This window comes from Nomascus leucogenys, chromosome 12, assembly GCF_006542625.1.
Source record: "Nomascus leucogenys isolate Asia chromosome 12, Asia_NLE_v1, whole genome shotgun sequence".
Taxonomy (NCBI): Eukaryota; Metazoa; Chordata; class Mammalia; order Primates; family Hylobatidae; genus Nomascus; species Nomascus leucogenys.
Genome location: NC_044392.1, coordinates 14535399 through 14548070, shown reverse-complemented (window position 1 = coordinate 14548070; position 12672 = coordinate 14535399). Strand labels below are relative to the sequence as shown.

General features: G+C 40.5%; 1 protein-coding gene and 2 pseudogenes across 1 annotated transcript in view; all 3 read left to right on the top strand.

The window, feature by feature from the left end:
- The window catches only part of LOC100581784 (coiled-coil domain-containing protein 17), a 67953-nt gene that overhangs the window by 33438 nt on the left and 21843 nt on the right, over positions 1-12672 (top strand). The window contains exon 6 of the mRNA XM_030823809.1: positions 11611-11683. Within this exon, the coding sequence (XP_030679669.1) occupies positions 11611-11683 (73 nt within the window). The remainder of the gene's footprint in view (positions 1-11610; positions 11684-12672) is intronic.
- LOC105740557 lies at positions 2028-4058 on the top strand (annotated as a pseudogene).
- LOC115837588 lies at positions 7549-8493 on the top strand (annotated as a pseudogene).

Below are 12672 nucleotides of genomic sequence, written 5' to 3'. Positions count from 1 at the left end.
ATTTTTAAAAATTAGCTGGGCATGGCGGCACATGTCTGTGGTCCCAGCCACTAGGCAGACTGAGGCAGGAGGATTACTTGAGCCCCAGGAGTTTGAGGCTGCAGTGAGCTATGATTGCACCACTGCATTCATGCCACCACGCCCAGCTAATTTTTTTGTTTCTTATAGAGATTAGCTATCACTATGTTGCCCAGGCCAGTCTCAAATGCCTGACCTCAAGTGATCTTCCCACCTCGGCCTCCCAAAGTGCTAGGATTACAGACAGCCACTGCACCCAGCCTCTAGCTGTTTTTAAGTAACACATCAATCAGTCACTTCTGTTATAGCCATTTCGTCAGTTAATAGAGTCACCTAAAGAGGAGTGAAATTTAGGCATTAGCTCCTCTATCCTCAAATCTAGGAAGTGACCTGGGGTCCTTGCTTTAAATTATATATTAATGTGAATTCCTATTCCCAGGTGACTGTTCTTCAAAACTTTATCCTCAGGAAGGTCTATACTGCCCTTACATATTGAATATTTGTCCAGAATGTTCTAGATAACAAATAGTCCAGAAATTACAATTTCAAATGTAATCTTTATTATTTATACAACAAACTTGTAAGCAAATCCAAGAAAAACCAGTGGGAATGATTTGAAAACATAATTTATGTTGCTCATTACACTTAAGGAACTTGATGAAATTCATATCAAACTAGCAATGAAAGCATTAGCAACAGAGCTGGTGGACATGGTTGGCGTGCACCTATAGCCCCAGCTACTTGGGAGGCGGAGGTGGAAGCAAGACTCCGTCTCTTAAAAAAAAAAAAAAAATACAACAATTACAGTATATTCTTATTAAAAAACAACTTTCCTTTATTACTTTTATTCTATGATTAAATAAACCCATAACGATTTTAACATAATTTGTATCTGAAATGAAATATTTAGAGTATATCTAATATTATAACCATAGCCAACTGTGCATATAGAAGACGAATTTATTTGAATCTCCAATAGTTTTGATTTCTTATGTACTTCAATAAGAAAAAGAGAAGATTGTAGCAAACAAGAAATAGTGTAGAGTAAAGTAGAAGTAATTGTACCTTTTAAACTGGGTAGTATGCTACTGATTAGCATAGTTTGATTAGAAACTTCATTATCAGTCCTGTGACATTCCCAGTGGGAATGATACAAACATTCTGTTTTATCAATTTGTGCATTTTTTTACCTTTATATGAATAATTCATACTGTAATTCTTTTATTTATGTAAAATTGTTTGAAGTTTATGCGTGTTGAATCATGGGGCTCTAGCTTAGTGGTTCTCGCCTAGGGGCAAGTTTGCCCGCTGGGGGAGATTTGGCATTATATGGAGACATCTTTGTTGTTACAACTGGGGTTAGTGTTAATATCATCTAATATGTAGAGATCAGGGATGTTGCTAAACACTTAAAACGCACTGGACAGCCCCATAACAGAATTAACCAGGCTAAAATGTCAGTAGTGTCATGGCTGACAAACCTTGCTCTAGATCTTTTTTACTACTGTATAGCAAATATTATATTGTGTGAATATACTCGATTTATCTATCCATTTTTCTGTTAATGGAAATTCATTTTGTAAAAGACTTTGTTTTGGAGACTAAACTTAAAGGATTGGAACTGAGGTATTGTAATTAGAGAAGGAAGAGTCAAAAATAAGATTTCTTTCTTTTTTTTTTTTTTTTTTTTTTTTGAGACGGAGTCTTGCTCTTTCGCCCAGGCCAGACTGCAGTGGCACTATCTCGGCTCACTGCAAGCTCTGCCTCCTGGGTTCATGCCATTCTCCTGCCTCAGCCTCCCGAGTAGCTGGGACTACAGGCGCCTGCCACCGCGCCCGGCTAATTTTTTGTATTTTTAGTAGAGACGGGGTTTCACCATGTTAGCCAGGATGGTCTCCATCTCCTGACCTCGTGATCTGCCCGCCTCGGCCTCCCAAAGTGCTGGGATTACAAGCGTGAGCCACCGCGCCCGGCCAAAAATAAGATTTCTTCTCCTCCCGCCACCCAAGATGCTAAAAGGAAAGAAGGGCAAGGGGAAGAAGTTGGCTCTGGCCCCTGCTGTCGTCAGGAAGCAGAGCAGGAGGCCAAGAAAGTGGTGAATCCCCTGTTTAAGAAAAGGCCTAAGAATTTTGGCATTGGACAGGACACCCAGCGCAAAAGAGACCTCACTCGCTTTGTGAAATGGCCCCGCTATATCAGGTTGCAGCAGCAGAGAGCCATCTTCTATATGCAGCTGAAAGTGCCTCCTGCGATTAACCAGTTCATCCAGGCCCTGCGCTGCCAAACAGCTACTCAGCTACTTAAGCTGGCCCACAAGTACGGATCGGAGACAAAGCAAGAGAAAGAAGCAGAGGCTATTGGCCCAGGCTGAGAAGAAAGCTGCCAGCAAAGGGGATGTCCCCAGTAAGAGACCACCTGTCTTTCAAGCAGGAGTCAGCACTGTCACCACCTTGGTGGAGAACACGAAGACCCAGCTAGTGGTGATTGCATATGACATAGATCCCACAGGTTGTCTTCCTACCTGCCCTGTGTCGTAAAATGGGGGTCCCTTACTGCATTATCAAGGGGAATGCAAGAGTGGGATCTCTAGTCCACAGAAAGACCTGCACCACTGGTTGCCTTCACACAGGTTAACTTGGAAGACAAAGGAGCTTTGGCTAAGCTGGTGGAAGCTATCAGGATCAATTACCATGACAGATACGATGAGATCTGCCATCACTGGGGAGGCAGTGTCCTGGGTCCCAAGTCTGTGACTCACATTGCCAAGCTCAAAAAGGCAAAGGCTAAAGAACTTGCCACCAGTTGGGTTAAATGTACACTGTTGAGCTTTCTGTACATAAAAAAGAAGGTAATGCAAATTTTCCTAAAGATTTCTATCCAAAGTGACTTGATGAATAATATGTAATTAACTTGAAGAGAGAAAGCAGAAGGAGCAGAATTGGTTGGAGGAGAAAACAAATTCTTGATGCCAAAGAGATGGGTTAGGTCTAGAGAAGTGCACGTGAAAATAGAGATAATAGTTGAGGTTTGTGGATAAATAAAATCGCCCAAGGAGAGTAATACATTGGAAAGAAGGGAGGTGTGTGGAGTAAGCAGTAAGGGAGACTGAGAAGTGGTTAGCTGAAGAAGGAACAAGTATACCAAGAAAAAGTAGGTAGATAAAAATCACAAATTGAAGATGTTTTGGGACCTGATTGTTTGCAGTAGGTTTTCTATATTATTTTTTTTCTATACCATACGTATGTATAATTAGAAAATTATTTTAAAATTGTATTGGTTTCGTGTAATTAACAGGCCCATATTGTTACCTGGGTGAGTTAAATAGTCCTAATTGTCCCTGAGTTGTTACAGAATGTTTGTGAACCACTCAGCACAGACCTTGACAGATTTTTGTTTGTTTTTTTGCTTTTTTGAAGTACGTGATATAGACAGGAACACAGATTTTTAAATGGTGGCTGTTAGTAAGTATGGGAGAGAGCTTTGACTCTGGCAGTTCGGGATGGCCTTTCAAAAGTGACAAGTGTGGTTGTAAGGGTTAGAGAGTAAGTTGGTGATGAATGATACACTGCTCTTTGGAGAATAAAGAGCCAGGTGTGGGTAGAGTTTTCTAGGATTAGGAGACTTGGATGTGTTTGAAACCTGAGGAGTAAGAAATTGGTGGAGAGAAGGGACTCTGAGAGGATGCCAGCAGTATTGGCTACAGCTGTTTCATCTTCCCCAATTCTCCAGTAAAAGCAGAGCTCCCTTTAATATTGGGAGCAATATTAAGATGTTTACTCTTATCACATGTATTTATCATTGTATTGGAGGTCCTAACAAGTACAATAAGGCAAGAAAAAGAAATGTATACAGTTTAACAAGAGGAAATAAAACTTTGTGTTTGCAGGTGAAATGAAAATCCTAAGGACTCTGTAGAAAAACTATATATGAAATTCCAGAACAGCCAAATAATCTATGATGGGAAAGAAAATCAGAATGGTTTTATGGTTGCCTGTGGACAGTGGGGATTAACTGGGAAAGGGTATGAAGGGAACTTTCTGGTCGATGGAAGTGTTAATAATCTTCATAGAAGTTGGGGAGGTATTCGCATTTTAAAAACTCAGAATTGAGTATATTTTATATGTGTACATTTTACTGTATGAAAATTTTAGTATTAAAAAATATTAAAATTACCAGTAGTGAAACATAGATTTAAACCTCCTGATATGATGGCACTGAGAAATATGCACCATCACCTTTGTAACATTCCTTCCAGAAATGCATAGCCTGGATCTAATCGTAGGAGACATCAGACAAGCCCAAATTGAGGATTCTACAAAGGAATTGCAAAATAACTGGCCTGTAGTCTTCAAAAATGTTAAGGCCTTGAAAAAAAAAAAAAGCTCCAGACTAAAGAACTAGAGATACGACAACTAAAAGCAACATGTAAACCTAGATTAAATAACTACTGGGTGAGGCAAAAAACATTTTGCAAAAATTTTCTTTTGCTGAAACATCAGTGGGACAATTTGAATAAGTGTTGTACATTAGATAATAGTATGTATAAGTGTTAATAATTACTCTGATTATGTAAAAGATATCCTTTTAAGGAAATACATATTTAAGGGTAAGTGGCATCAAGTCCTGCAACTTGCAAATGGTTCAGGAGAAAGAGAGAATGGGGAAGCAAATGTGAAATATTAACACAGGTTGAGCATCTGCAGTCTAAAACTTTTTGAGTGTGGATGTCATGCCACAAGTAGAAAATTCCATACCTGATCTCATGCAACAGGTCGCAGTGAAAACTTTGTTTCATGCACAAAATTATTTGAGACAGGGATTCACTCTTGTGTCTCAGGCTAGAGTGCAGTGGCGCGATCTTGGCTCACTGCAACCTGCGCCTCCTGGGTTCAAGCCATTCTCCTGCCTCAGCCTCCCAAGTAGCTGGGATTACAGGCATGCGCACCCCTATGCCCAGCTAATTTTTGTATTTTTAGTAGAGGTGAGATTTCGCAGTTTTGGTCAGGCTGGTCTTGAACTCTTGACCTCAGGTGATCCACCTGCCTTAGCCTCCCAAAGTGCTGGTATTACAGGCGTGAGCCACTGTGCTTGGCCCTGAAATTATTTTAAAGTAAAGTTAAAAATAAGACAAAGCAAGTAGAGTTGAGGAACCAACAAAATCTACAGATGCCATCCATGTCAAAGCAAAATGGTATTTCCCCACAAACCCGTAAAGGGATAGGGACAAACCACCAAAATCTATATAAGAGGCTTGGTTAATCTTAGCATTTGTGCAGGGGGAACTGAAGGGAAGCAGCAGAGCACCTGACAGCATAAAGAATGCTGGCAGAGCCAACCATTTTTCTGGAAAGCTTGTAGGGCGTATTTGAGAAGAGCAGCAGTTAACTGGGAGTGGTTTTCCGTAATGGAATAACGGGTAAATACAGGGGCTCTGGGATAAGGTATGAAGGATCTGACTGGACCAGTCAAGAGTTCAAACCACACAGTAGTTTGAATAGAGAAAGTTAATATAAGGAATTATTAACTATAGCAAGATTGGAGTAGTGAAGGATTGACTAGTACAAAGTAAAAAGATCTTTAAAGAAAATAGAAATAGCACATAGGCACAGTTCAGTGGCTCATGCCTGTGATTGCAGCACTTTGGGAGGTCGAGGCAGGATGATCGCTTGAGTCCAGGAGTTTGAGACCAGCCTGGGCAACGTGGTGAAACTTTTGTCTCTACAAAAAATTTAAAAATTAGCTGGACGTGGTGGGTACATGGTAGTCCCAGCTACTCAGGGGGCTGAGGTGGGAGGATTGCTTGAGTCTGGCAGGTCGTAGCTGCAGTGAGCCCAGATGGCACCACTTCACTCCATCCTGGGTGACAGAGTGAGACCCTGTCTCAAAAAAAAGAAAAACATACACACAGACATACATGCATACATGCAAGGAGCAGCCACTACCCTTAGGGCTAAGATAGAGTGTGAGATTCATACCTGGTTAGAAAGGGCTCAGTTGTGGCCGGGCGCGGTGGCTCACGCTTGTAATCCCAGCACTTTGGGAGGCCGAGGCAGGCGGATCACGAGGTCAGGAGATCGAGACCACGGTGAAACCCCGTCTCTACTAAAAATACAAAAAAAATTAGCCAGGCGTGGTGGCGGGTGCCTGTAGTCCCAGCTACTCGGAGAGGCTGAGGCAGGAGAATGGCGTGAACCCGGGAGGCGGAGCTTGCAGTGAGCCGAGATCGCGCCACTGCACTCCAGCCTGGGTGACAGAGCGAGACTCCGTCTCAAAAAAAAAAAAAGGGCTCAGTTGTGGCTCACTGAATGGCAGAGTAATTGCTGATGTGCTTCTCTGGGGAAGCGTGCTGAAAGGCTTTTCATGAGAGGTGTCACTCTGCTACAAAACTACTCAGATGGGGTGCTGAGGGAAGCTGCTGGTCTCTGAGCTCACTTGTATGTCAGAACCTGGCTTTGAGGAACTGGGTGCTGTGGCAGCCCGCTGAAAAACACACAGGAACAGGAAGTAAAAATCTCTCCATTGTTCTCCGCTGGCAGAAGTTAACATGCCAGCTATCAAAGGAAAAATTTTAAAAGTGTCCAGGCACATTTTTGCTGAACAGGCAGAAGGGATGACTTTGTAACTAAGAAGCAGTAACCAGCACAGGGTTCTATCGTTCATACTAACTGGCCACTATACCCTTCCAGAACAAAGCCCCTCACTGAGGACAAACTGTTGGAAATATAATCCAGATTGAGCTGCAGAGAGACAAGTCAGTAGAGACGAAAGGAAAGGTTCAGATAAAAGCGGTAGGGAGAGGATAACCAGGACATTAAAGAAAGTAAACCCAGGAGGCGGAGGTTGCAGTGAGCCAAGATCGCGCCATTGCACTCCGGCCTGGGCAACAAGAGTATGAAACTTGGTCTCAGAAAAAAAAAATCCTAAGAAGTTGGTTTAAAAAAAAAATCATCTGGGAAAACTCAATAAGGGGCTAGAACTCTTGAAAAGAAGTAATAATAAAAGATTTCAGAAAAATAAAGACTAAACAAGAAAGAATAAAGAGAATAACCAATATTTTTCAAGAATTAGAAGATAGGGAAGGAAAATTTTTTAAATGAAGGAGAAATACATAGGTAAGAAATTAAAACTGGAAAAAAAAAAAGTTTGGCAGAAAAGATCTAATATAGATACATAATAGGATCTTCCCACCCCCACCCCCAGAAAGAAAACCAAAATAAAGGAATAGCTTACATACTGACAAGTGGCCGAGCGTGGTGGCTCACACCTGTAATCCCAGCAGTTTGGGAGGCCGAGGCAGGCAGTTCACGAGGTCAGGAGATCAAGACCATCCTGACTAACATGTTGAAACCCCATCTCTACTAAAAATACAAAAAATTAGCCAGGCATGGTGGCAGGCGCCTGTAGTCCTAGCTACTCGGGAGGCTGTGAGGCAGGAGAATGGTGTGAACCCGGGAGGCGGAGGTTGCAGTGAGCTGAGATCGCGCCACTGCACTCCAGCCTGGGGACAGAGTGAGACTCCGTCTCAAAAAAAAAAAAAAAAAATACTGAAAAGTATAATTCCAGAACATTTTTCTGAAATACATTTAGATTTGAATCTACAAATTGAAAGGACAGCCAGGATGACTAAGACATACTCTTACAAAATACTAGACTTGAACAAAAAAAGAAAGACATCCTTTGGCCATTCAGGCATAAAGACTGAGTTGTTAAGAGAAAGAAAACCAGATAGACTGTGACAGCAAAGCTTTATAACAAGTAAATGGAGTAACAATTACAATAAAGAAAATGTGAGCCAAAGATTTTGTGCTTTGTTAAGCTAATGTTCAGTTATAAAGATCACAGACAAACATCAATGTGTAATATTGATGTTGTTAGAATATTGCTCTTTCCGCCATTGTTTCGCGCTGCCACAATGGTGCGTGTGAACATCTACCTGATGCTCTCAAGAGTATCACCAATGCCGAAAAGAGAGGCAAACACCGGGTTCTTGTTAGGCCATGCTCCAAAGTCATTGTCCAACTTCTAGCTGTGATGATGAAGCATCATTACATTGGCAAATTTGAAATCATTGATGATTACAGAGCTGGGAAAATTGTGAACCTCACAGGCAGGCTAAACAAGTGTAGAGCCCCAGCTTTGATTTGCAACTCAAAGATCTAGAAAAACGGCAGAACAATCTGCTTCTATCCCACCCATTTGACTTCATCATATTGACAACCTTAGCTGGTATCATGGACCATGAAGAAGCAAGACGAAAACACACAGGAGGGAAAATCCTTGGATTTTGTTTCTAGGGATGCAATACATACTTACAAATAAAATGCCTCAAAAGAAAAAAAACAACTTTGGAATATCATTCCCAAGACTTTTCCTGAGAGCTACTGAAGAGCAAGCTTGTGACAAACTAACCAGAAAGATAACAAAAGGAATGGTGGTAAATATTAAATGTATGGTTAACTGTAGAGCTAAGATGAAATGAGGGTTAAAAGACAGTTAGCATGTGATAGTTATATGATCTCACAATCTGGATATAGTATAACTTTTTTAAAGTGGAAAGATGGGGAGAACATGTCCAAAAAAAAACAAAACATTTTGGTAACTGGTGAAATACTGACATTGCTATTCTGAAACTTGTGCATAATATGGGATAAAGCAATTAAATATGATATTCTATTCTTTGTATGCTTGAGAATCAGGATTCTTGTACAAGGAAATAAAAACATAAAATAGATGTTCCGTAAAATCCACAAGGGTACTCAGTTTGGGAATATCAGTAATAATTTATGAGATGTTTTAGCTTTGGAGTGAAAAATACATACTTCTAGACGGTTCTGTCCACTGAAAAGACATAAAAACAATGAACAACCCCATAGCAATGAGTGGCTCTACTGCCTGGATTGTGATCTTGAAATAGTTTATCCAGACAACATACTTAAAAGAAGAGCTTGGAATATTTTTTCAAACTAGATAAGAAAGAAGTAATTAAAGAACTACTAGGGTTGTAGCAAAAGGATTTAGAAGCCAAATTGAAGAGGGTTCCACAGGCCAAACATGGGACAGTTTTATACATCAATTAAAGATAACGGCGAGGGTTGAATCACATCAAATTGGATTTAAATCTGTGAATTCACAGTGATACCTGCCTCACCTTAGGAACAAGCATGTATCATACTTTTTCTATATGAACTGTACTGTTGAATTGCCAAATAGGGGAAGTTCCTATTTATGGAAGTATACTACTTTATAAAGAATTGTAAAATTAGATCATTGTTTTTGCATCTTGTATTGAGTTGACAGTTTTAGGCTATCAGCATCAGTGTCTGCCAACATCACTAAAAGAAGCACAACCACATGTTATTTGTGTGTGTCTCCTAATGGAAGAATACAAAACCACTAAGGATTCTGTAACCTCTAGAACCAACTACCAATTTATAGAAAGAGGCTTAAGATTTTCTAAAAACTAGTAGATTAAAAGTTGAGATTGTTTTTGGAGACAAAACTATAGTGTCGAGGGAGACACAATTGGATAGTAAAAAAAAAAAAAATGCAGTGATCACCATAAGTATGAGTATTTTGGGGGTTTTTTTCTAATGAGATTTGTAATGTCTTTCTGGTTTGGTAATGTTATGTTGCTTAAACCATGTAGTGTTTAAAAGAACTTTTACCCGTTAACTTATTCATTTGTTTTATATTTTTCCTGTTTATATTTTACAAGTTTTAAAACTGTATGTTTTTAAAACAGTAGAAAGAGATCAAAGATACTGTATAAATAGGAGCACTGTCTCTGAGAACCCTGGGTACAACATGCCTATTAAAATGAAACAAGGAAAAAACCACAGCTTTTATGGCTGGGTACTCCTGCCTCTACTACTTCATCTAGAGGAATGTATTTACCTGTCCTTCAAAATCTGTCACTGATTTGTCCACTTATATAGAGAGTTGGTAGTTTCATTTGCATTTGTGCTTGTTCTCCTGTTGTAGTGGTTCTCACCTTGATTGCTTGGAAAATACATACCTGCTAGAGGCCCTGCCCCTGGGGATTCTGATTCTGAAGCTCTGTAGTGGAGCCTGGGTGTCTTTTTGTTGTTTGTATAATGTTCACTGGCAATTGTGCTGAAAAGCCATTTTCCTGCTGGGCACAGTGGCTTGTGCCTGTAATCCCAGCACTTTGGGAGGCCAAGGTGAGCGGATCACTTGAGGTAGTTCGAGACCAGCCTGGCCAGCATGGTGAAACCCCATCTCTACTAAAAATACAAAAATTAGCTGGGTGTGGTGGTGTGCACCTGTAATCCCAGTTACTCAGGAAGCTGAGGCAGGAGAATTGCTTGAACCTGGAAAGTGGAGGTTGCAGTGAGCCAAAATTGTGCCACTGTACTCCAGCCTGGGCAACAGAGTAACACTCTGTCTCAAAAAAAAAAAAAAAAAAAAAAAAAAAGCCATTTTCCTACCCTGTTACCAGATTGTAAAGTTTGGGCTAGGACAGCAGTGTCATACGATTAGTTATTAAGTCTAGTCTATTGCTCTTAACTCTTCCCTGCCCTTTTCCTTATGTCGTTCTCTACTTCTGTTGCCTTTATTACCCTCCTGGACTATGGAATTGATCTCCTAATGGTCTCTTAGTTGGTGTTTAAATATCTCAGATCCATCCTTCAAGCTGCTACTGGAGTGATGGTTGTAAATTGATAATTAAACAGTGTTAACTGCATGAAAGATGGATCCTCATTACCTGTAGAATAAAACTTAATCTCCCCTAAGAAATCCTCCACAAGCTGGCTCTTGCCTACTTTGCCAGATATCTCTTTCCCCACAGAAGGGTCCCCTCCTTCCCTAGCACTACTCATGCTGAACTATTTGCAGACTTGAATATTCTGTTCTTTTTAATGCTTTCTGTTCCTGGAATTACCGATTTTCCAGCTTTGGAATTCATCTTTAAGGATTCTTAAATCACCTGTAGTAAAACCTTTTCTGATAGCACTTCTCTTTCAAGTAGAATTGATGTTTCTTCCTGAGTACTCCTTCTTCCCTAATATGAATTTTTTTCATCGTCCTTGTAACCTTTTATTGTACTTAACTTGTCTACAAGTTTTTATAGCAAAACTGTGACCCGTGTGAAGACAGGGGCTCTTTATTGTATTTCTAGCACAGTCCTTGGCATATGGTCTGCCCCTGCCCTACACCCGTCTTAGAAATGCAGTGAATACTATACATTTCACTGACCACATTGTCCTCCTTTAATCGGAGGAAAATGATCCACATTCTTGTTCATCTAACTTTCCGTGCTTCCTTATTTGGCATACGTATCCTATAGGAAAGTGAGAATTTGCACATTAGTCTGTTTATTTAAAATAAATGAAATCCCTTATATTAAAGGAAATGAAACTCAGGAGAACCTAATATTAACATAATACCTATTGATTTTGTGTTTTGACATTTTCTCTTTGTTACAATTCTGAATACAGTGTCAAATTAGTAAGTGTTGCTAATATGTAAAATATGTAATTATTTGATAGGTTCCATGGTGATGGCTACTTTGTGAAAAGTGCCAAAATGATCAGCTTTCTGTATCAACCATTCATATCCCTTTTTTCCTAGCCTTCCTTGAATCCAGAAGCTGGCAAACAGCGTCAGCCATGCAGACCTATTGGGACACCTTCTGGAGTATGGGGTAGGTCGATTTTGCCATTTTAAAGGCACAACTTTAAAATTTTTTCTTAGCAGAGAGGGGAGCAAAGATTCCTTATCTCTTTTTATCTCTTGTTTCTCATCTCATGCATTTGCCCATGGTAACTAACATCTGACTGTAGCGGGTTATTCTGCCGCCCCCAACCCCCAAACACCACTGAAATGTTACCATGGTAGTGGAGTCAAAATACAGACAACTGAGAGCTTATAGAACCCTGAATTTGGAAGCAGTTGTTTTGGTAGTGGTGTGTGTTTGTCCGTTTGTTTGAGACAGTCTCATTCTGTTGCCCAGGCTGTAGTGCAGTGGCGCAATCTCAGCTCACTGCAGCCTCCACCTCCCTAGCTGGGACTACACCATGCCTGGCTAATGTTTGTATTTTTAGTCCAGACAGGGTTTTACCATGTTGGTCAGGCTTGTCTTGAATTCCTGGCCTCAAGTGATCCACCTGCCTTGGCCTCCCAAAGTGCTGGGATTACAGGCATGAGCCACCATAGCCAACATGGAAGCAGATTTTAAGTAGAAAAAGTTCATGAAAAGTAACTTAATTAACATTGCTAATTCACTTACTTTTTTTTTTTTTTTTTTTTTTTGAGATGGAGTCTCACTCTGTTGCCAGGCTGGAGTGCGGTGGCGCGATCTCAGCTCACTGCAACCTCAGCCTGCCGGATTCAAGCGATTCTTCTGCCTCAGCTTCCTAAGTAGCTGGGATTACAGGCACATGCCACCACACCTGGCTAATTTTTGTTATTTAGTAGAGATGGGGTTTCACCATGTTGGCCGTGATGATCTCAATCTCTTGACCTCATCGTCCGCCTGCCTCGGCCTCTCAAAGTGCTGCGATTACAGGCGTGAGCTACCGCACCCAGCCCATAACAATATATTCTTAAACATTCATATATATGTATGTTTAAATATTTGTGTGTATGTGTGTGTTTATGTGTATGTATATGTGTGTGTGTGTATATATGTTT